We start from the raw sequence: 22852 nt of genomic DNA on the forward strand, positions 1-22852 counted from the left end.
GGGATAGTACATCCCTAGTTCATTATTTGGGCAGGTTATAGGGAAGATCAAGATTCTTAAACTGTAGCTGGCAGCCTTTGGCTTTTGACAAAGATGTTCTGGATGATGATATCTTGAATTCTACTAATGAGTTTTTGATTATCTCAGTCCCCAAGACTCCTTCCATTTCTCTTTACCAAATAATGTCTTTGTAGTCTGTAGTAGTGGGAGGTAGATTTTGGATCTTGAGGCAGGAAAGTTAATCTCTGTTCATTACTGGTGTAGGATTAAGTTTATGGCAGTTACTCCTTTGCCCTGAAAAGGAACAGAGACTTGAGTCCTACACTCAAGTAGTTTAAGTGCATTAAATTGTAGCACTGGATTTGGTGAATTTGTTGCCCCAGAAATAAAATTAATTCACATTTCTTGACCTGCAAGGCATTCACCAAATTTATCAAGTCTTTGTTTTGAAAGGATTTTCTCTTTTGTTATGGTTCCTGTTTAGGATTCTGTCTTTTATTCTTTGGATTGCACTAAGGGCTTTGACAAAAGTCTTTATCTCAGTTGTTCATGACTTTAGAATGGAAGGAATTATCATTTATTCCTCTTAAATGAGTGAGATGATCTGTCCTTTATCTACCCAAGAGCAAACACACTTATTTTATATATAGTTCAGTCTCAGCATGAAGTTACAGAAATAATGCCCAGTATTTAGAATTTGTAGAAGCAGAACTGTACTCCCTATGTACTGAAGTTGCTGTCTCAGCATCACTCCTGTGTGCTAATGAAACTTTGGGAGCTTTTCAGTAATCTTAAACGAGTACATGCTTGCTTAGTTCTTCTGGGGTGTGTAACAGTAGGTACCTACAAGAGACCGGAGGTGCGTATGTGACGTGTATGGGCATAGCTTCAAACAGTTTAGCATACTGATAAGAGTTCCAGACATTCAGTAATTGTACCAGGAAAAATACAGGATGAGATCAGTTGATGAAAGTAGTCTGCCAGTGCTTGCAAGGGATTTTTTTTTTTTTCCCTGTCCCGATGTCATGAATGCATGGTGAAGGATACTGCTTTTCTGAGTTGAGCTCCTATCACCAATTTCAGACTTCTGAGTTTTCAATGACTCTATGGGAGCCCTGAGCTAGCAGGTAGTTATGATGTGCCTTCTGTTTTTTTCCCCCATCACGGGGCAACAGATTCTGGAAAATGGAAGAAACTGCTGTGTTCTGTATCATCAGTCTAGGTGGAGAAGTAAGATCAGTCCTGCTCTTCAAGGAGAAAAAAAGTCTCTTGAACTAATACATCAAGTTGCTCAATTGACCTGTCTGTAGTTAACTTGACAAGGAAATTCCAACAGGCAACTTGAAGCTGTTTTGGACTGGTAGATCATATGTGAGAGGTACCACATTAGAGATTGCATTTCAGAGACCACATTGCAGAGTAGGTATCTGAGGTTGTCCCCTTCACCTCATAGTCACAAAATGTCAATCTTCTCCCCACCCCCACCCTCCCCCCCCGAACTAGCTTCTTTCAGCATTTTCTGCTGGATGAGTTCCTGATGTCTTAGGGAAACAGTTTTCCTCTAAATGTTGTACAACTACTCTCCACAAGGCAAGACAGTGAAAATCACTTCTAAGCTTTGATTTCAAAACGTTATCTGTCTTTTGATATATAAGCAAACCTTTACTTCTTCTTTGAACCTGCTTATGATGCAGTTGGGTCAGCTTTACCTCCCAGACTTCTGCACCCTGTATTACAGCATGGGTGCTGGATAGCTTTGACAAACAGAGCAAGTTCATTTGTCTGCTCTTTAAAAGGAAGGTTTATTTCACGAAGTGGATCAGATCAGATACCTAGTTGATAGCTGGATGCCTACTTTCAGTTAAGACATACCTGATCAATATTTTAATTTTTACAGTTAAGGGCCTGTTAGTTATGTCAAAGCTTTCTTAGCAGCAATATTCCCTCTGTCCTCACTGATTTTGGGCATTTCATTTTTTCCCAGTCTACTATTCACTGGTAGGTGTTTTTAGAGGTCTCAAATGTGTGTGGGTATTCCCCCCATATGAGGGATCACATTATCCCCTTTGGGCTTTAAATCCAATTTTTACTTAAGTGTAGAAACTCCCTTGAACGATTGCAGTTGTGTTTTTTAAAAATGGTATGTTTTGGGAGCAATTACTTCATCCACAAGAGTTTGAGATATTTGAGTCCATTTGACTGATCCCTCTAATGATATATTAGGAATAGGGTGACCTATCCCTAATATGAAGGTGATTTGAATTCCATTTAAGTCAAATATTAGCTTGCCAGTGACTTTGCTTAAGCTGTATGCATCTTAGTTTGGAGATGCTGTCTGTGTGCTGGATATAAGGGTTCTGTATCTTTGGCTCTGAGCTCTGACAAATCGGCCAGGAGACATTCCCTTTTGTCAGCTGAGGCTCATTTTGCTATGATTTTTAGAAATACTGGTCTGCACACATTCAAACACTTCGGGTAGAAAGGCATGTTACTTACCTATTACTGTGCAGATGTTCTATTTATATGTACACTCAAAACTTGCCCTTGTAACCAACTTGTTTAGGGCCCTTATATGCATTTGAGAATCCTTGATGGAGAGGAACCAAGGAATAAATCAGATGGATTAGATGTGTAGGAAGCATGCAGACTAGGAAGCATGCATTCAGACACTGCCTGACTAGGAATTCTATGTCTGACACTGCTAGTGTACAGATCTGTGTGATCTTCATCTGAATGCAGTCAGATGTTCTAGAAGAAAAATGATAATATATTAATATATTGACAAATGGGGGGGGGGGGGGGGGGGGAACAAAAGAATTTAAAAAGGAGAAAGAAGAGGGTATCTAAGAATTTAATTTTAAAAATCCTGAATGGGGAATTGCATCCTCTTTGGTTTTGTTTTGGTGGTTTTTTAATAGTTTTTATTGACGTAAACTTGTGTTGTGTCCTGACAGCTAGCTCTTGATATGTGGAGAAAATTAATGATTGAGCCACTGCAGGCCATCCTTATTCGGATGCTCCTCCGAGAAATAAAAAAGTGAGTGCTTGATTATTTTTTGCTTTAACACAATGTGGGGGTATTGCACTTTTTTACTTTGAAAAGTATGGGAACTTTGACCAAATTCTTTTACGGTTTTTTTTGAAGGTAGCTTCTTACCTGATGATGATGTTTTATCAGCTTTTCTCATTGTAGCTACATATTTGTGGTTTGCATGTGTCGAAAAAGACTGAAAAGAAAATAGTTAATTCACTGTAACCCAAGGGTACTGATCTTTTCTGTTTCAGCAACCCTTCTTATTAATGGGATTGGGGAGTAGTTAGGATCATTCTCCAGGTCCCATAGGGTGCCTTTTGCCTTTTTCTCCTCCTGATGCTGACTACTTATGGCTTCTTGTGCTGTCAGTAAACATAAGGACCTGGACTTATGCAAGGATTTGCTGAGGCCAGAAAAGCTATATTGTTTTGCATGGGACCTAAAACAGTTCTTGCTTATCTGCCAGGAAGACTAAGCTTCTGGGTTTCTGTTGTTCAGATGAGTGACTTCAGTTAACATTCTTGGTGCTTTACTAGAATGAAATGGAAATAATTGTTTTTTTGCACTTTGAGGGAATTATTTTATTTTTTAATATCTTTGTTACTTTTAAACAAGACCCTGGTAGTTACAGGGCTTGGGGCTTTTTAAGTTTTGATTTAAAACCTTTATACTATTTAGTTCCTAAAGGATCTTTTTATTTATGAATAAACAGAAATTTTGAAACATACAACTACACACAACTCTGTAGTAAGTTCCATCAGTTTCTACACTTTTACTACTGTTTAGGGTAGCTCTGGAGTTGCCTAATGACTGGGGTTTTTTTAAGTGATTGTGTGCCTGGCTCAGGTGACCAGGCTAGTGTAGGTAAACTGAAAGTATGAGGTAATTTGGCTGACTGATGTGTGTTGGACATGCACTTGGTCAGACAAAAAGTTGTATTTATAAGGCATTAGAAACCTGATTTTAATATTACAATTTTATTTTTCTTTCCTGAATTAAATTTTTGATGACTAAGTAACTGACATGATGTCCCTCTCGGTATTTCTGAAGCCAGGAAGTATTTATTTCCTTTCAGCTGTTGAACCATGCTTCCTTTGTAACCAGTGTTAATACTGTTTTATCCATATGTTGGACTATAACAATTTATTTTTACTAAATGAAGATTCCCTAAGTCATGATGGAGAAAATTCTGCTTTGTTACATCAAGCACAGTGACACTGAAGACTTGTTTTAGTCAATCCGTGTGTTTCACTGGCGGGTAGGAGTGGAAATCTGTGTTAAAACCTTTTTCAACAGACATCAGATGCCTCTTAAAAGTGATGGTATGTGTTTACCTTGAGGCTTACAGCAGACCTCTGAAGCATATTTAGATCAAGACTGTCACTGGCTCTGTGGGGCATTAGATACTGAGACTGTAACAGGTTGATGTTACTTGTTATTAACCCATTTGGAAAGTTTTAAATAAAACTGGAGTCGTTGTCTCTAATGGTTGGGTCTGGATTTTTTTTCCCCTCTGTTGTTAAGGATTCTTCAGTGTGATCTCAAAGAAGTTAATTCAACTCTGTTTCTCAAAATATACATCCAACAATTTGTATTGTTTGTTCTAGCCACTTTGTAATTACATATCATGTAATGAACTATAGAAGAGAGAACTTATTACAGCTGTTCTTCCTGGTATCATGAAATGTAGGGCTTGCTATGGGTATTCTGAGGATGGCCTTTGCATGTAACTATAGGCTTGTTGCTGTTCTTTGCTATGATTCCAGTGGTCAATACAGTTTGTAAGAGGCAATTTTAAAGACTTTGCTGCAAACACCTGTTAAATGTCTTTTAGCGTTGAGTTCAGCAATTCAGAGATTAAACAATGTCTTTGAAGAAATGGATATCAGTAAGTTACATCTACCAGAGGTGCAAGAATATACATGGGAAGATTATTACCTAAAAAATTTAATACAATTACTAATACATGTATATACTTAGAAACCTCTCGATTAGATGCCTTCTTAAGTGTAGTACTTAAGTGTGTGCATGGTTTAATTTATTAAAATGTTTTACAAAAGAATTAAAATTTCAATAGATGGGACAGTTGAACTTCTTATAACCAGAAGATTTTGCATCATATACGACAATATGCGGAGTTGATAACCAGCATTGTAGTCAACTGGTTGCAAATAAAAGTATGTTTATTACTGTACTGGAAAAGGTAGAGGGAACAAGGCCACAAATTTTGCTTTTGGGTTTTATTTTATCAATGTATTTAACTGGAATTTTAAAAAGACTTCTGACTAAAATTTTGAGCACATCTACTTTTTAGAAGCTATAAACTTGTGCAATACACTATACATTAAAATTAACAGAAAACTTTTTTGGCACATGAAAATAAAGAAATCCAAGTAATGACTTGTGGTTCAGCTGAACAAGATGGCTAAACTGATCTAAGAATTTGCTGATGGCCAAGAGGAGCAGGCTGTGCTCTACTATGTTTCTTGTGCTGAGTTTGGTGCTCATCTAGTCCCTTAGTGAACCAACTCAACTGCTAATATGACAGAAAACCGTATTGGGTAATATTTCTCCAGATTGGCATGATGAGTCAGTTCAGCAAAGAATTAGATGAGTGCCAAGGCAATGCAAGGGAGATACAGAGGCCTGTGACTGAGCAAAAGGGAGCAGGATTAGCCCCCTTGAACAGTAGAGAATTGTTAAATCACTTAAGCCTGTCTTGTCTGACTGCACTCTTAATATAGAGTTCTGAATATAACACACTTTCTTCCCCCTCCCTCTAGCCCAAGCACTCCTCCTACAAGGCAAGCTGAATATCAACTTACGCATTTTTGTTTCAACACAACAGGAAGCCGACAAGATCTCGAATTGTGAGAAAATTCATCTATGAAATTCTTAAACAGAAATAATTTGGAAATTATTCAGGTGCTATCTCAAATGACAGTGTGATTAGTACAGACTAACCAGGAGAGGCTTCTCTACTAAAGATAACTAACACTTTCTAACTAACTGAACCTATTCCTGTCTAAGCTGATATATTATTTATACTGATTGTTTGAAAGGAAAGCGATTGGAAGTTGTTAACTTTTTAAAAAGTGTTTGAAACAGGCTCTTCTAGTTCACAGTGAATTCTGTAGTTAATTGGTCTCGATTGGCCATTGGTCTGACACAGCAGAGCACTTATTTTGAGTGATGGAATCTTCTTTTAATGAATACAGTATTTATTATTGTACCTTAAACTTTAAATATGTTCTGTGGGGCCATAGTAGCACATTGTACAACACATGCTAAACTTTCACTGTTAGCTTTAGTCTTAAGATAGCAACAAGATGGAGTTAACATAAAACAGCACAACTTCCTTGAGCTTGTGCTTTGTGGTTTTCTCCATTTCTTTTGAAAAAAGAAACTCATCATCATCTGAATTAGTGGAACTCGTGTTTCTAGCGCTTTATCATTTTGTCCAGATTCCCCACCAAACATCATAATTCCCTTCTACCCTCCCAAGATGTCCTGTGATATCCCTGCTTGAAACAGTGCGGCAGCTGCTCTGTAGCTGTATGTATCCATATTGCTTGCTGACTACTGCTAGGAAGGGAAGTATACGCTTAATAGACTTCCACCTTGGTGAGGTTACCAATTTCTCTCATTTTAGTTTGGTGGATGCTCTTACTACAACAACTTTCGAGAAAATCATCCCTAAAACTTCTGTGAAATTTTGTTGAAACTAGCCATTTGCGTTACAAATTCTTGGGAGCAGAGTGCCATTGGTGTAAATAAAAACCTGAAGATGCTGCCACAGGGGAAAGAATGATAGTTTTGTGACAGATGCTATTTATCTTGGAAATAGTGTAGCCTTTCAGATAGGTTCATGATGCAAGTTCATAACGCAGTTCTGTCAATAAATTTTGTGACAGCTTTGCTGTAAATGTATAATACTCACCCACTGAGGAAACCTAGGTTAAGCTACTAAAAATTCTGTGAGTGTGGGGGGAAAAAATGGGGAGTGTGGACATCTGTTTAAAAAAAAAAAAAAACCAAAAAAAACCAAAACAGAACACACCACACACAAAAACTTGCACGATCCTGGCAGTTGTTCTAAACTTGTCATTTGACTGGCAACCGCATCCTCACTACCTCCGCATTCAGAAGTGCGTTTAAACTCTTTCTCTTTGTTGTGCACTACCAGCTACCCAAAAGGCAAGCAAGGCCGGTTCCATGTTGTGTTCCTTTTCGTCTATCGCCTTCATGCCATCTGGCCTCTGCTTCGAAAGCCTCGCTCCTGTCTCCTCCCTTGCAGCTCTTCCATGGAGCATCTGCCTCCTGTACTTTCACAGCTTTTTCCTAATGATAAATTGACCTTCGAATCCCCCGGGCCTGACCTTTGCTGCCCTCTTTCCTACAGCATCTGTGTGGGCTGTGGCCTGTGAACCGAGCAGAGGGGAGCTGGGTCTTCATCTGTTATTACAGTAATGTTTCTTGTGTTCGTGTCACCAGTATCCTTCCAGGTCCAGAACCCTATGTGCTAGAGACAGACTGGACTGTCTCTTGACAGTCCTGCTTTGTAATATGCTTAACTTTTAGTTATGTAGCTTCCTGCACACCATGACATCGTGCTGTGTTCACAGGCTGCACGCATCCTGCAGCTGACTATGCTCCTGGGGCCCTCCAGGATGGAGCTGGGTCCAGGCCCTGGTCTGGTGTTATACTTCTTCCCTTCTGTGACATGCTGCTGCCGCCTCTGCCATCATATAACTAGACCCAGCAGAGGGTGGCACAAATGCAGGGTGTGATTACATGTACCCAAACCTGGATTTATTCCATTTGTTCAGCTACCAGAACCAGAGGAAACCTTCCTGTCCCCGAGGGGAAAAAAAAATCAGACCATTGCTGCTCGAGCAGTTACCCATTAGGTCAGCTCATTTGTAAGGGGTGACCAAGCTGCATAAACCACACAGTGACTGCTCATAATCTGTTAGAGAGCTAGTTCTTTCCACTCATCATGAGTTTCAGTTTTCAGATCTTAGGACACAGTAGTATTTAAAAGCAATGCTTGTAGTTAACAGTGGTGTGAACATACGAATCTGGTCTGGTGTATGTAATATGATGACTGCTGGTGTGGCTGTCCTGGTAAACCTCCCTAGCTCATGGGTGTCCTCTGGAGTTTTTATAAATTCCAAACCAAAATGAATGAAATTAGCAAAATTATTTCTCCCCCATTCCACCCCAGCCTAGATGGGTGTATGGTAATGTTTGGGTTTGAAGTATTTTTGCTGGCTTTACTTTTTTTTTGTCTTTAATTTTTTTTGAATCACTCATGTAAATGAGTCTCCTATACCAACCTAAGTTTCTAACAGAGAAGTCATTTTATCTTTTCAGTGCAGTCTGGGTAACATGAAAGTTCTTATTCTATATACATATATATATGTGTACATATGTATTTAAAAAAGGAAAACCTCTGAAACTACAACTGCTGATGCTTAAGTGTAAATATACTCTTATAAATCATATTTTAGTCCTGTTTAACACCTTAGGAGTTAAGGAATATTTTTTACTTCTTTGTAAAGTGTATGTGAAGGGTGGTCTTTTTAGAACAGTTCATGTTTTAAGAAAGTCTCTGGTGCTCTGAGCGTGGGTCTGTTATTTCCAGTCTTTGCAAAGGAGTGAACACTAATGTTTTTAGCATGCAAAACACTTGTTTTAATTACTTTTGTTTTCAACCAAATGGGACTAAGGATAATATTTTCTTCACTTGAACTCGCTTATTTGAAGCTAAGAACTTGACTGGAAAACGTAAGGTTTTCCTTTTCCAATGTATGATTAAAAACTGAGACAATGCACCAAGTACGTTATTTGTTCCACTTGACATCTAAATGTTGAATAGTACATACTCAGAAAAGAAAATAGTATGCCTCTTGGGCAGGAGTGTGAAGGTAGTCTATTTAATAAAGGCTACAGATACAAGACGGAACTTACTGTAACTTTTAAAGTAATTGCTTAGAATATGTAATTTGGAATACTTATATCCTTGGCAAACACTTGGAAATTTCATCACCTGCAAATGCTTTTGAATAGTTTATGAATTGCTATCTCAACAATTTAATGTATAGGAGAGAAAGAAGTGTGCATTTTTTATTTTAAGATTAATTTTCTTCAATTTTGCCAATTTAAGCAGAGGAATTTACTGGAAAATGTTTTCATCCAATTTTATTTCATTCAGCTATCAGATGAGTTACACTAGGTACCTACATTCTCATGAATGTTTGCTTTGCCTATTTCAGTGATCGCTGTGGAGAAGACCCAAACCAGAAAGTAATCCATGGGGTTATTAACTCCTTTGTTCATGTTGAACAGTATAAGAAAAAATTCCCCCTAAAGGTAGATACATATTTCTGATTTATGTTTTTAAGTTTGAATGTTAACCTAGTATATGCATTATTTGTCCTTTAAAAAAAAATTATCCCTTTCAGTTTTATCAGGAAATTTTTGAGTGTCCTTTTCTGAATGAAACAGGGGAGTATTATAAACAAGAAGCTTCAAATTTATTGCAAGAGTCAAATTGCTCACAATACATGGAGAAGGTAAGAGATTCTTCCACACACGTGCAATAACTAAAATCTAATATTATCAATTTACTGATGATACACGTCTTCCTATACAGTTCCCATAGTTGTTCTTTGTTGTTGCAGTTTAAACTATGCATTTTGATGGCATGGTTAATCTGAATATAAACTACAAACCTTGCCTGTGGATGGACTGTCAGCTTCAAAATAATAAATGATAATTGCATGAAAAGTAAAAAAAGAAAAAAAAAAAGATAAAAACCAAAATGCATATCAGGTTGATCACTATTGCTTCCTCATTTCATTATTTTCATTCTATTTGTAGTAGCATAAGATGAGAGTTTTAGCAATATAATGGTTAGAGAAGACTATATGTTAGAGTTGTTACAGAGCATTATTAAAAATTACATACTCTGAGGTGGATTTTCTTTTGTTTTTCTTTGTGGTGTATGAAGTCAGGTTGTGGTTAAATTACTTGTAATTCTTATACCTTGCTTGAGAAAGCAAAGATTAATACAAGACTAGGAGTCAGTCCTTGGTGCCGTGCTGTCCACACTAACAAGATAGAAGAGTTGAGGAGAAGGTTGTGAGATTGCTTTTAACCATAAGGAGCATAAGCTAATGGTTGCACACCTGAGGTGAAATTCAGGGACAGGCTAAGACTTCAATTAAACCAAAAGAAATGCAGATTCATTTTGTCTATCATTAGCAGTCTGCAGCTGCACTACTCTCCCTAGGCTCCATTCATATTCACTTGATATAAGTACTTTTATATCAGTGTTCATATGACTTAGATCATAGAATAGTTTGGGTTGGAAGGGACCTTTACAGGTCATCTAGTCCAACCCCCCTGCAATGGGCAGGGACATCTTCAACTAGATCAGGTTGCTCGGAGCCCCGTCCAACCTGACCGTGAATGTTTCCAGGGATGGGGCATCCACAACTTCTCTGGGCAACCTGTTCCAGTGCCTCACCAGCGTCATTGTAAAAAATTTCTTCCTTATGTCTAGTCTAAATCTACCCTCTTTTAGTTTAAAACCATTACACCTTGTCTTATCGCAACAGGCCCTACTAAAAAGTCTGTCCCCATCTTTCTTACAAGCCCCCTTTAAGTATTGAAAGGCCACAATAATGTCTCCCCAGAGCCTCCTCTTCTCCAGGCTGAAAAACCCCAACTCTCTCAGCCTTTCCTCATAGGAGCGATGTTCCATCCCTCTGATCATTTTTGTGGCCCTTCTCTGGACCTGCTCCAACAGCTCCATGTCCTTCTTGTGCTGGGGGCTCCAGAGCTGGCTGCAGTACTGCAGGTGGGGTCTCACTGGAGCAGAGCAGAGGGGCAGAATCCCCTCCCTCGACCTGCTGGCCACGCTTCTTTTGATGCAGCCCAGGATACAGTTGGCCTTCTGGGCTGCGAGCGCACATTGCCGGCTCATGTCCATGACTTATTTCATGATAATGCCTATTTCCTTCATTGAAGTTATAATGAGAGTTCTTATTAATAGCTCAAATGTATACCTTTTGAGCAGATTTATACCTATGCCTTTTGAGCAGATGTTTATGTACAAGGTTTGGAACAGAAAAGTGATTCTTATAGTCATATAATTAGGTATTGTGGTAAAACTTTCTCAGAAGGAATAAGAAGTGTGGTAGGAGAAATTGGGGAAGACCGGTCACAAAGTTGAAGGGAAGAAGAAATTTTGAGAAGAGAACTATTGAGTGCTATTAGTCATCTAGTAGCAACTGTGCCTAGTCAGTACTCAGAGTAGAAGGTTATATTAATTCAGTAATAGCCTGATTCCAAAGAGCAAATTTAATTATTCAGCATCCCAGACAAGTTCTTTTTTAACTTTGTTACTTATTTGTGTCTCTCATTCTGCATACGTATACTGTTGTATATTCATGGTTCTGTATTGGTTGTTAGTATTTCATCAGCTCTCAGTTTAAAAACTTGTCTGTAGGTTTTAGGTAGATTAAAAGATGAAGAAATGCGGTGTCGGAAATACTTGCATCCCAGCTCATACGGCAAAGTGATTCATGAATGCCAACAGAGAATGGTAGCTGATCACTTGCAGTTTCTACATGCAGAATGTCACAATATTATCAGACAAGAGAAAAGAAGTGGTAAGTCTCAATGGTCACAAAAAGCATGGAGTGGTTTTTGTTTTATTAATTTAGGATTGCAATTTACTGTCTTTATTCAATGACCTTCTATGTGCTTAAGTATTTTCAACTAATATATGTTAGTTATCTAGAAAGCCCAATTAAACCCTGAATGACATTTTTCTTTTACCATGTAATTCATTATCATTCTTCCAAATATATAGTCAAAACCTTCTTTTTACTGTTAACAACCCTTCTTTCGGCCAATACTCTTTCTCTTTCCTTGTCTTAGTCGACTTAAAAACACACTGAAGTCCTGTGTCCTGTAGAACTGATCATATTTTATGCTTGTGTTTTCATTTGTAAACCAATGGCTCTGTCTTTACAGATTTCTTCATCATCATTTGACAGGTCAGGATTATAAAATATTTTGGCGTCTTTTCATAGCCACTTTTTATTGTCCTGAATCTTTTGTGACCTCTCTTTCCAAATCCTTTTTACAGAAGCAGATGCTCTTATAGTTATATTCCCTGCCTGACTAAAAAAATTATGCTTCCTGATGACTACATGCCTCTTTACCCTTGAAAGAATGCTTATTCTTGCATGGAAGATGGTATCTATTACGTGAAACAAATTATTATTCACAGTCAAACTCAAATTGTATCTAATAACAGTGTTCAGTTTCCAGAGAGTTTTGCAAAATTGATCAGAGCTTGGATCCTTTTTTTGCAAAAGAAATACCATAAAAATAGCAGTTGCTTATTTACAGCTTTTCTAACCTGAGAAAAATTTCAAGTCACCACTGGAGGAAAACAAAAAGTCAAGAAGATATCTAAAATTATTTTAGTCAGCTGCTGCTAAGGGAGATTTAGGGAGGCCAAGGATTAAAATAAACTGACACAGTACTTTCCCATACTAGCCAACCTCTCCTCTTGGAGTCTCTCCTAAATAAGCAGTATTGGAAGAGTGAGGTAGTCAATGGCAGTACTCAGTAAACACCGATAGTAGCCCTGCTCTTTCCTTTTTTTCTTTTGTCAGTGATCCAGTGTATGTTAAAATTTTTTTAAAAAACAGTTGGTCTTGTTTCAGTCTTTGAAAAGCTCTGTGTGAAATTATGATACTATATTAAGTGTTGATTTTTAGTGTTTCTAAGCATATTCTATAAAAATGTATCTCTGTTACAGACATGGCAAATATGTATACTCTACTTCGTGCTGTGTCAAGTGGTTTACCTCATATGATTCAGGAACTACAAAACCATATCCATGATGAGGGCCTTAGAGCAACCAGCAATCTTTCTCAGGAAAATGTGAGTTTTCTTAGGCAGCTGAAGTTACCTATTTGATTAACATTCCTGATGAAATGCTTATCCTTTTCTTTTTAGTCTATTCTGTTCTTTTAATTTTGTCTATATGAAATTGGTTTGGAACATTATGGATAAATTGTAACTTCTAATCAGCACGCTTAGCTGTGCAACACATATCTATCCTGAGAGTTGATTGTTGTGATCTAACCAGAAACAACTACAGCTAGATATTTCTCATTGTTGTTTATTTAATGCTGTCATGGCAAGTAGGTCCTTTTGTTCCATGTATGTATTTTTTTTCCTGAATTTCTCTAAGTCAGTGGCATTTGCTGTTCTGGTACATTAGGAACCAATGATTTCATTTAGTTTAATTATATGTTATTTGTAAAGACTTGACATCCTGTCCTGATTTCAGTGTGGTATTTTTCACTAATAGCTTTGTAGTCTCACATTTTCATGTAATTTCTGAAAATACTGTAGCTTAATTATTTTACTAAAGTGTGTTAAACTTTTTTCAGTTCATATGTATTTAAATTACTCAATTCCATTTTTGTTCCTCTAGCATTGCTGTTCAGAAACAAACAAACAAGCTTTCATTTGGCATTATATTTGTACATGTGTACATCTTGCTGTCTAGATCTGTGCTCACTTTAGGATGGTGACTTCAGCCATCCAGTGTTTCTGTCTATAATAATACATAGATACAAACTGTTGTAAATTCACTCTTTTATTGGCTGCACAGGACTGCTTACTCTTCCGTAACTCCTGTGTGCATACTGAAAATGGGCTGAAGTCTTTAGTAGTATAGTTTGCTTTCAAAGTATTTGTCAGTTTACTGAGCTTATTCTTTCAAACTAATAGTATCTACACAGGGAAATGAATGCAGAGCCATGAGGGTGATGAAAATTTACAGCCTTATGTAGATAAACACTAAATGTGAAATACTTGCTCTGCTGTATGGATTAAGTAATTTGTCATCAAAACATTTTTAATGTGTGACCTGAGAATGCACTTGGGGAGTCATGTGATGCAGCCAGTGCATTGCACACTCTTGCGTTGCTGCCTGCCAGCTTGTCTGCATAGGGACTCCTCTAATTCATATTACTCATTTCTATACAAAATGTTATGCTGAAATGCGGTGCACTAAATTTGGTTGGTAACTGTCCTACGTAGGAAAATTCAAAGGGTTCACCCGGATTTTCTGTCTCTGAAGTCAATGTGTAGAAAAAGCAGCAGTTTACTTATTTCAGTAGCTTTTTGGCTTGATTGCTATATTTATGTGTTAGCATTAATGATTTTTGAAAGGGCTAATAAAGGATTTTAGGGTATGATGAAAAGATCAGACAGCATGACAGCAGTATAGACTAAAATCTATGTTTGATAACAGGATTGTAAATGTAGCCGTAGACTTTTTATTTACAAAACATGCTGAAGCACAGTAGTGTAAGAGTACAACAATGCAGAATCAATGCTCTCAAAGACTTAATCACTATGATTTTTAACTTTTATCAAAAAGAATAATTAGGAAAAAATGTACAACTAATGTAGATAAGTTTGTGTGTGGACAATACTACTTTTCTCAATAACTTGCCTTCTGTTTTATCTACCTTTTTTAGATGCCAACTCAGTTTGTGGAGTCAGTTTTGGAAGTACATAGTAAATTTGTTCAACTCATCAACACTGTTTTGAATGGTGATCAGCACTTTATGAGTGCCCTTGACAAGGTAACTTTCACTTAGGAAGTAAAAAAAGCATTGGAAAACAAAATGTGGGACCCTGTGTCAGGCTCACCAAAATTCTTCAGGGCATCAACACACATTCAAAGATAGAGTTCTTACGCAGTTTTTCTAGTTTAGAAATGCAATGGAACAAAAGCCAATCCATTGTTAGGGGAAAAGATATGTACAAAGGAAACCACTTTAATATTTAAATGTTTTCTGAAAGAAAGACCTTTATTTTCATCATAATTCAAAACGCAAAAATGGAGCTGACCCATTTAATGTAAATTTAAGTGCAGATAATAAATAGACAAATTGTGGGTTTTGGGAAGTTTGGCAACTCTTACATGCATTTGAACTTAAATTTGCTTGCTGCCATAATGTTTAACTCTGAATGCTGATAGTATTAATTACATAGAAGCTTTGTTTAGATTTTTCAAGTTGACTACAAAGAATATCTTGAAACCTAAATTACTTCAATCACTGTCACATTAGCTAACTTTCTCCAGGAGAGAACAGCATTTGAAGTTAAATAAGTCTCTTTAGGGAAAGAGGCTTGCTGCTTTTTTCTTTGAAATGCACAGCCATGAAGGTATTTAAGATAACAGTTCTAATTGTTAATAATAATAATAATAATAATAATTATTATTATTATTATTATTATTATTATTATTATTATTATTATTATTATTATTATTATTAAATTCTGCAAAACGTGCCTGGGCTCTTGAGGGATTGAGTGGCTCCTCCTAAAAAAGAAGTACATTTTATCTAATCCATTTGTTAATTTCCCACTCTTTCCCATATATCCTTGTATCTTTTTCCTAGAGAGTGCACTTACTACTTTCCTGTTTATATTTTCCTGTCATAGGATGCATGCATACATTTCATTGTTCATTTGTGGTGTTTACAGGAATTGCAGTTTGTAGTTAGGGTCATAGTCTAAGCTTTGATGATTTTCAGCCAAAGTTAATCTGGAAAGACATAGTGATGAAGATACCAGTAATAGTATCAATAGTAGTTACCCATCTGTATTTGTGATATTGAGAAAATAATTGTTTGGTATTTTAAAACAAGTGCTTATTTAAGTATCTTAATACATTTCTGTCTCAATTGCAATTAATGTCATGTACCAGAAGGTGGAGTAATATGAGATTGATAACTACCTTTGCTGGAACATAGGCGATGTACTTTTTCCTTAAATACATCAAGTCTTCACTTCAGTGATCTTTATTACAATAAATATTTAAAATCTTAATCTGCTGTCAGTTTTTCATGGTGGATATCAAAACTGCCATTGTTGCCTCCAGTATTATTGGAAAAGAGTGCTCTAAGCTTCAAAGAGTTTCATATTTCTTGTAAAGTCATGCATTCCCTTCTCACAGGGATTCTAGGGACCTATTATCAAATATTGTAATGTTGAGGCATTGTACAAAGAGTTGCTTGTCAGTTCTTCTTTATAATAATAACAAAAATAATGTTTTCCTTCTGTAGAAGGAACTATAATTCCTAGGAACTATCGTCATGCAATATTTTTGGTTCAGTATTAATTTAAAATGTTAATTTAAATGTGATATGTAGTTTAGAAACTAATCTTGATGATTCTGATATCTTTGTTTACAGTTTCCAATTCTAAACTGCCATTATCTCCTTCTTTTTCTTTTTCCTCATATTCAGGTTTTCTTCAGCTACCGCTTTTTTGTACTGCACTGCTTTGTATTTCCACTTTCAACAATATTTTTTTTTCTCCTTTTTAGTCTATCCAAAAATCCAACAACCAAAAGACCTTTCTTTTCTTACTGTTGTGAGCACCCCATGTATGTTTTTCACTTCAAGATACATGCTGTAATGATGTATGATGTAATGTTGATGTAAGCTGCTGTTGATGTGCTGCTGCTCAAATCTGCTTTATCTGCAATTATTCCTCAGTTTCTTTCCATCCATACTTTCTTTCCATCCACACATATTGCTGTATACCAAACTCTTCATACATTTAAGTTTCTAATCAGAACTTAATTTGTTGTCCTGCTTTCTGCAATTAGCTTCTGTTCCTCTAGTCTTTCCACTTAAATCTCGACTTAAAAAAGTTCAACCAAGTTCTCACAGAGCAGCAATTCAAACCCTTTTATTCATTGTTTCTTTTTTTGGTCCCTCTTTGTGTAGTTCAGTTTTATAGGGTCTCGGATGGTCTTTGCCTTGAACATTTTTTTTATTTCTTCAACTTTCGTGAAAGAAAAAGTTTTAAGTCATTTACATTTTTTTCTCTTTGCTCTGTGTTCCTATGTAGGCTTTGACATCAGTAGTTAACTATAGGGAGCCCAAGTCAATCTGCAAAGCACCTGAGTTGGTAAGTGATATGTATTACTGTAGAAAGTAATAATACTTTTTTAAAACTGTCAAATGAATTGGCATAGGGTCCATCACATGAATATCCATTTCTCACACTAAGGGAGCCTCAGGTGTGTATTTCAGGAGTAATAAATACCTTAACCTGCACACACGTTTTGTGGGTGTGCAAAATTGGTGCAGTTGTAATTTTTGATACAGAATTTGTATTTTCTGTGGATGTAGTATATATCATTTGCGTATGAATACAGCCCTTGTAACAGAACATGAGACTATAGACTGTGACTTATTTCACGCTTTAACTTTTGTGTAGAAGTTCGGAATACCTTGGCACACATTTGTTCTCAAGCTTGACAAGTAGGTTTGGGTTTGTTTTTTCTTTTTTTAACTTGAGCTGGCCAAGTACTGTGACAACTTGTTGAAGAAGTCAGCAAAAGGAATGACAGAGAATGAAGTAGAAGACAAACTTACAAGTTTCATTACTGTTTTCAAATACATTGATGACAAAGATGTATTCCAAAAGGTAACTTTTGATATTCGATAAATGTTAAAATGTTGCATTTAAAGTATACTTGAAGAATGTGGTTATGCTTTTAAAAATCCTCATATCTGATTTTTTTATACAGTTCTATGCCAGAATGTTGGCAAAAAGATTAATTCATGGTTTGTCTATGTCTATGGATTCTGAAGAAGCCATGATTAATAAACTAAAGGTAATGTAATACTCTTCTGATGCAGAATAAACAAACATAGGAGTATGTAATGTTGAGAGGGAGCAGCAGAGGGTGCCAGAGATAACTTAGCAATCGGTAGAACCTGTTTCCAATTGCTGAAAGGAAAAACTAATTTCTTGGTAGTCTATGAAAGATGTATGGCCCAGTACCACTTAGAGGCATTTGAGATTTTTATGAGGTTTTGGGTAGTTTTATTAAGTGTGTTCAAATAATTCGTATTTACATTATATAAGTACCAAGGACTTTCATAAACTGGCTCTGTCTTTCAATTTTATACAATAACATTGTTCATATAAATCAATGTATAGAAAGTGAAACTAAGATAAATCTGATAATTTTCTTTTATAATGTTTGTTTTCTGTTGTAACTAGTGTTCTCTGTAAATATTATAACAATACTTCTGCTGACTAGATTTTCATATTTTAGTAGTGAATGTGCATAGTTTATATAAGTACTGTTTTCACTGTGAAACCTGTTACAATATTTCTTCACAGCAAGCCTGTGGTTATGAATTTACCAGCAAGCTCCATCGAATGTATACAGACATGAGTGTTAGTGCTGATCTCAACAATAAATTCAACAACTTTATCAAAAACCAGGACACAATTATAGATTTGGGAATTAGTTTTCAGATATATGTTCTACAGGTACTAATGTATGTTTATTACTGTTGAGTTATTTGTACTTAATTTTTATGTTTTGATAACAAGTGAACAGTTTTTCTAACTATGAATACTTCTCATGTAGAAACTGACACCTTGTGATCATTGTGGAATAATTTATTTTCCTAGTTCTTCTTTTTAAAATTAACCCGCTAACACACTAAACAGTAGTGATGTAAAATGCATTGTGTTCTTGTCTTGAATTAATACCTCAGTGGGGCATGCATAATGAGTAGTAAAAAATGAGCAGTAAAATTTCTTGTCTAAATTGAATGTCTTGTGGCGTAATATACACTATAGATCTGTTTAATAGTGTTATTTTTTCTTAATGTATATATTGTATGAAAATGTTAATGCTTTTATTTTTCCTGATGCCTTTAGGCTGGTGCATGGCCTCTAACTCAGGCTCCTTCTTCTACATTTGCAATTCCTCAGGAACTGGAAAAAAGTGTACAGATGGTAGGTTAGTAGGAGGCTTCTTGTAAACATGTGGAAAATGTAAAATAGCTCCAAATAAAAGATGATCACTGTAACAGAGAGAAACCTGAGCTGCTTCATTTTGTTTGTAAATCATGGCTGTCCTTTTTCCAGTCCATATGAAATTTGGAAAGGTCACCCAAATGACATACTGAATTTATGTACGTATTTGCATAGCTTTTCTTTATTTTTCACATCTCTCCTGTACACTTCGTGATTGATGAGGGAGATACTAATAAATACAATCAGATGAAATGGGTCGATTCTTAGCTTTAAAACCAATTACTAATATTTACATAAAAGAAGATTTTGTTTCTAATATTAAATCTGAACAGATTTAATAGCAGATTAAATTGCAGATACAGGTTTCTTATCCCATATTTCATAGGAGCCATTCAAAATCAAGCTTCATGCAAACTTCTTTAAAGCTAATTTTGCAAATTCTCAAAGCAGTAGAGGTTTTACTTTGGCCAAATATTCTCTTTTTATGTGATTATTTCTTCTTTGTAGAGGTGGAATATTTTATTAGTTTTGATTATATTATTGTATTCTAAATGTTATCTGTACAATGTTTGTGTTAAAACACAGAATATGTGTGTTGATCTTTGCTAAAGTGTATTTAATGGTGAAGTATGTTTTAGGCAATAAATATGCCTAAATAGACTTTGATAAAGTGTGTTTAATGGTGAAGTACATTTTAGGCAATAAAAAATTCATATTATTGGACATAACAGAATTTTTTAAGCAGTTTTTATACCTTAAATTGCTATCTGATCCAAATTATAATGGCAAATGTCTGTTTCTGTGGTGAAGGAGCTTTTTCATGTATTAGTACTAAGTATTAGAACTATTTATTCTGCTTTTATTTCCACTGTATTAAGTGGCACTTGGTTTTAGCAATACAAGAGTTTCCAGCCCATACTATGGGATCCATGGAAGGTGATTGATGACATTTTGGTGTTCTTTGTGGGTTTAAAATAGGAGTATTGTCAGTTGTGCCTCAGTTGGAAAATTTTACAGACTTGTGTATCAGAAGCAGCTCAGAGTCTGGGTTGCTTGCCTAACTTCACTGTTTTGCCAGTTCAAAGGAGCAAACTTATTCATGTGTCACCTAGCTAGAATTAATGCTCTAAATTATACTCATAGTCCCCTGAGGAAACAGAACATGACCTTGGGGAGTCTTTGAAAAATTGTCAATGCCTGTCTTTGCTGTCAAATTTGATCATTTGACCCATGAAGAGAGAGTTCTCTCAGGATTCTGGCCAGGATTTAGAAAGAAAAAAACATTTTGCAGTTGCACTCCGAAGTATGGGAGTACTTCTGTAACTGGGCAAACTGTTTATCAGCTTTTTCAGGCTCTGAGGCTGCTGGAGCTTCTTATAAATATGTATTTATTTGAATGGTATACAAGTACTGGGTTTCATACTATGTAGGCTTGTAGGTGGAGAAACACCTGATTCTTAAAGAGGTCAAAAGTCACCCTTTTTGTATTTTCCTTTGATGTTAATCAGAGTTGCCAGACCAAATCAGAGTAAGCCAAACTGATGTGTACACAGTGTTGGCTACATGGGGTGTAGGGAGGTTTGATCCAGTTTTAAGGAAAGGTTCTCTGAATCTGCTTAAGTTTTTCTCATTGCCAGAAAGTAGTTAGACCTTAATTTAGGATTAGTCTGCAAGCCACACTTTCTTGTTTCTTTCAGATAGGAAGTATGAGAGCAAAATTTCTGAATTTTTTTCTTTAAAAAAAAAAAACCAACAAAAAACTTAAATACTAAAACTAAGGTTTAGCAGGCACCCGTCAATATATGCAGTCTGATTTGTTCCTCTTGGCTATAGGGATAATGCGTAGGATTAAGGTCAAATTTATATTTTAATTTTTTTGTTGGATTTTCAGCCAAATTTCAGTTATTTTCAGAGGGCATCAAAGAGAATGCTGTAGGTACTAAAATGCTACTAAAAATCCCCTTTTTTATATATCTCCTTACAAGCAAAATGATCAGACTCTTATATTACATAAGTTAAAATAAAATTTTATTTTTACAAGCCTTCCATAAACTTCTACTTTAGTCTTTGGAGAAATTCTTCTTTTCCTTCCTGTCAGAGTAACTTTTCTGCATCAGTTTAGCCCATGGAATAAGTAAGCCGAAAGCCATGTCCTCAAAAGGTTTTTTTTTTAAACATTCGGAATATCTTTATTTGTTCTTCAAAATCTAGTGCTTCATTCCATTTCCTAGGGCTTTTTCTTATTCCCTCTCCACTGCTTGCTAGTTTCCAGGAAAGGCAGGATTGATGGATTGCATATAATATGAGAATAACACCATTTTGCTGCTTCTCTGTAAATTTGCTTTTTCTTATCATAGTCCACATGTCACTTATGGCCTTCCTTCTCTTATTCTCTGTTGGTGAAAATGATATTTAAATGTACATAAATATAGCTTTGAAAGAATCTTTGAGGAATTGCATTCCTAGAGTCTACTGGAAAGTGGTGTCATTTACAGTAGCCAGATTTGTGCCCCTTAGTGCCAGATTTCAAAGTGTATAGCTAATTTTCACTTGCACAAAACCAAAAACTTCATTTCTTAAAGAGAGGAATTTTAAAGTTGTTTTTAAGGCCTTTTCTTGTTTAGAGGTAATTTTTTTCATATTCCTGTTCTGCTCTATATTTGTGTGTGTATAATTTAAACATCAGGAAAAAATGCTTTCCAGAATGACTGATGTAACACTTCTCATAATGACAAGAAATTCATGTAAAAATCAAAAAAAGAAGGAAGAAATTAGCATTACTACTAATGCTAGTTTTGCATATAAGGTTTTTAAAATACTGATTTTGAGGGGATGCTTCAATTTTGGTTGTCAGCACAACTTCAAAATTTTACTTCCTAAATCATAAATGGGTGCATCTTTGTGAAAATAGGTTTTGGAAGGTTTCACCAGAAATTTGAGGATCTGTAGTCACTTCTTGATTCTGAGATGTTTGCAAACTGTGTAGTTGTGTCTAGACTGAAACCCAAATTGGAAGGTGGCAAAATCTGTGCCCACTTTCAAGCTTGCTCTTTTGGAATTCCCCCTAAAAATAAGTTCAGGAATGTAAGATGAGCTTTGTCATGAAAGTCAATGTGTAGCTGACTGTGGAAAATACCTGTTAACTAAAAGTTTATGTTTTTTGAAGGATGTTGTTAAAAAAAAAAAATCAGTAAAATGGATTTTCTGAATTGATTTTAAGTAGGATATCAAAGCCATGGAATATAGAATGATTTCACCAAGGTGAAAAAATAAAAATACACATGTTTTTATATGGAATTGGAAGGAACAGAATAATAAAACCTAATAAGATTGTTTGCTAAAACCTCCGAGAAAGTCTTTTAAATTCAATTCGAGTTGATACTTCTTTGGAACACTGCTTAACTACAGTATTTTATTGTTTGAGAGTATGAATGTGTCAGCAATCTTTTTGATTTAGTTGTCAAGTGACATGTTAACATGTTCAAGTAGTTCAGTAAATGATGCTCAGTCCATCACCCATCTTCTAAAGGAAAATGCTGTCGTGAATTGATCTGCAATGTTTGCATCCAATATGGTGAACATAAAACCAGTATTTCTTCACTGAGATGGTAGTGTGATAATAAAGTATTGTAAGTAGTTATATGTGTGACTAATTTAAGTTCATTTTGTTTTGCAGTTTGAATTATTTTACAGTCAGCATTTTAGTGGAAGGAAGCTTACTTGGTTACATTATCTTTGTACAGGTAAAAATAAGTGCTTTGCTAAACTTATGCTCTATACAACTGACAATTATTTGTTAAAAGTCCTTTTGAAATGGCAACAGACTTTGGAGTTGGAACATTATGTTGCATATAAAGTCAACTGACTTATTTTGCATTATAAATTAATTTAATATTTGCTGCTTAGTATTTC

At 35.7% G+C, this 22852-nt stretch overlaps 1 protein-coding gene across 10 annotated transcripts in view; it reads left to right on the top strand.

Moving 5' to 3' along the window:
* The window catches only part of CUL2 (cullin 2), a 54957-nt gene that overhangs the window by 22252 nt on the left and 9853 nt on the right, over window positions 1-22852 (top strand). For 7 of the 10 annotated variants that reach the window (XM_075492470.1, XM_075492472.1, XM_075492468.1 and 4 more), the window contains exons 6-18: window positions 2955-3037; window positions 5818-5904; window positions 9313-9409; window positions 9502-9612; window positions 11553-11715; window positions 12879-13003; window positions 14617-14724; window positions 17006-17065; window positions 17459-17587; window positions 17691-17777; window positions 18293-18445; window positions 18842-18919; window positions 22617-22683. In XM_075492470.1, the coding sequence (XP_075348585.1) occupies window positions 2955-3037; window positions 5818-5904; window positions 9313-9409; window positions 9502-9612; window positions 11553-11715; window positions 12879-13003; window positions 14617-14724; window positions 17006-17065; window positions 17459-17587; window positions 17691-17777; window positions 18293-18445; window positions 18842-18919; window positions 22617-22683 (1348 nt within the window). The remainder of the gene's footprint in view (window positions 1-2954; window positions 3038-5817; window positions 5905-9312; window positions 9410-9501; window positions 9613-11552; window positions 11716-12878; window positions 13004-14616; window positions 14725-17005; window positions 17066-17458; window positions 17588-17690; window positions 17778-18292; window positions 18446-18841; window positions 18920-22616; window positions 22684-22852) is intronic. The other 3 variants (XM_075492475.1, XM_075492476.1, XM_075492477.1) reach the window with 2 other exon arrangements.

Source organism: Mycteria americana, chromosome 2, assembly GCF_035582795.1.
Source record: "Mycteria americana isolate JAX WOST 10 ecotype Jacksonville Zoo and Gardens chromosome 2, USCA_MyAme_1.0, whole genome shotgun sequence".
Taxonomy (NCBI): domain Eukaryota; kingdom Metazoa; phylum Chordata; class Aves; order Ciconiiformes; family Ciconiidae; genus Mycteria; species Mycteria americana.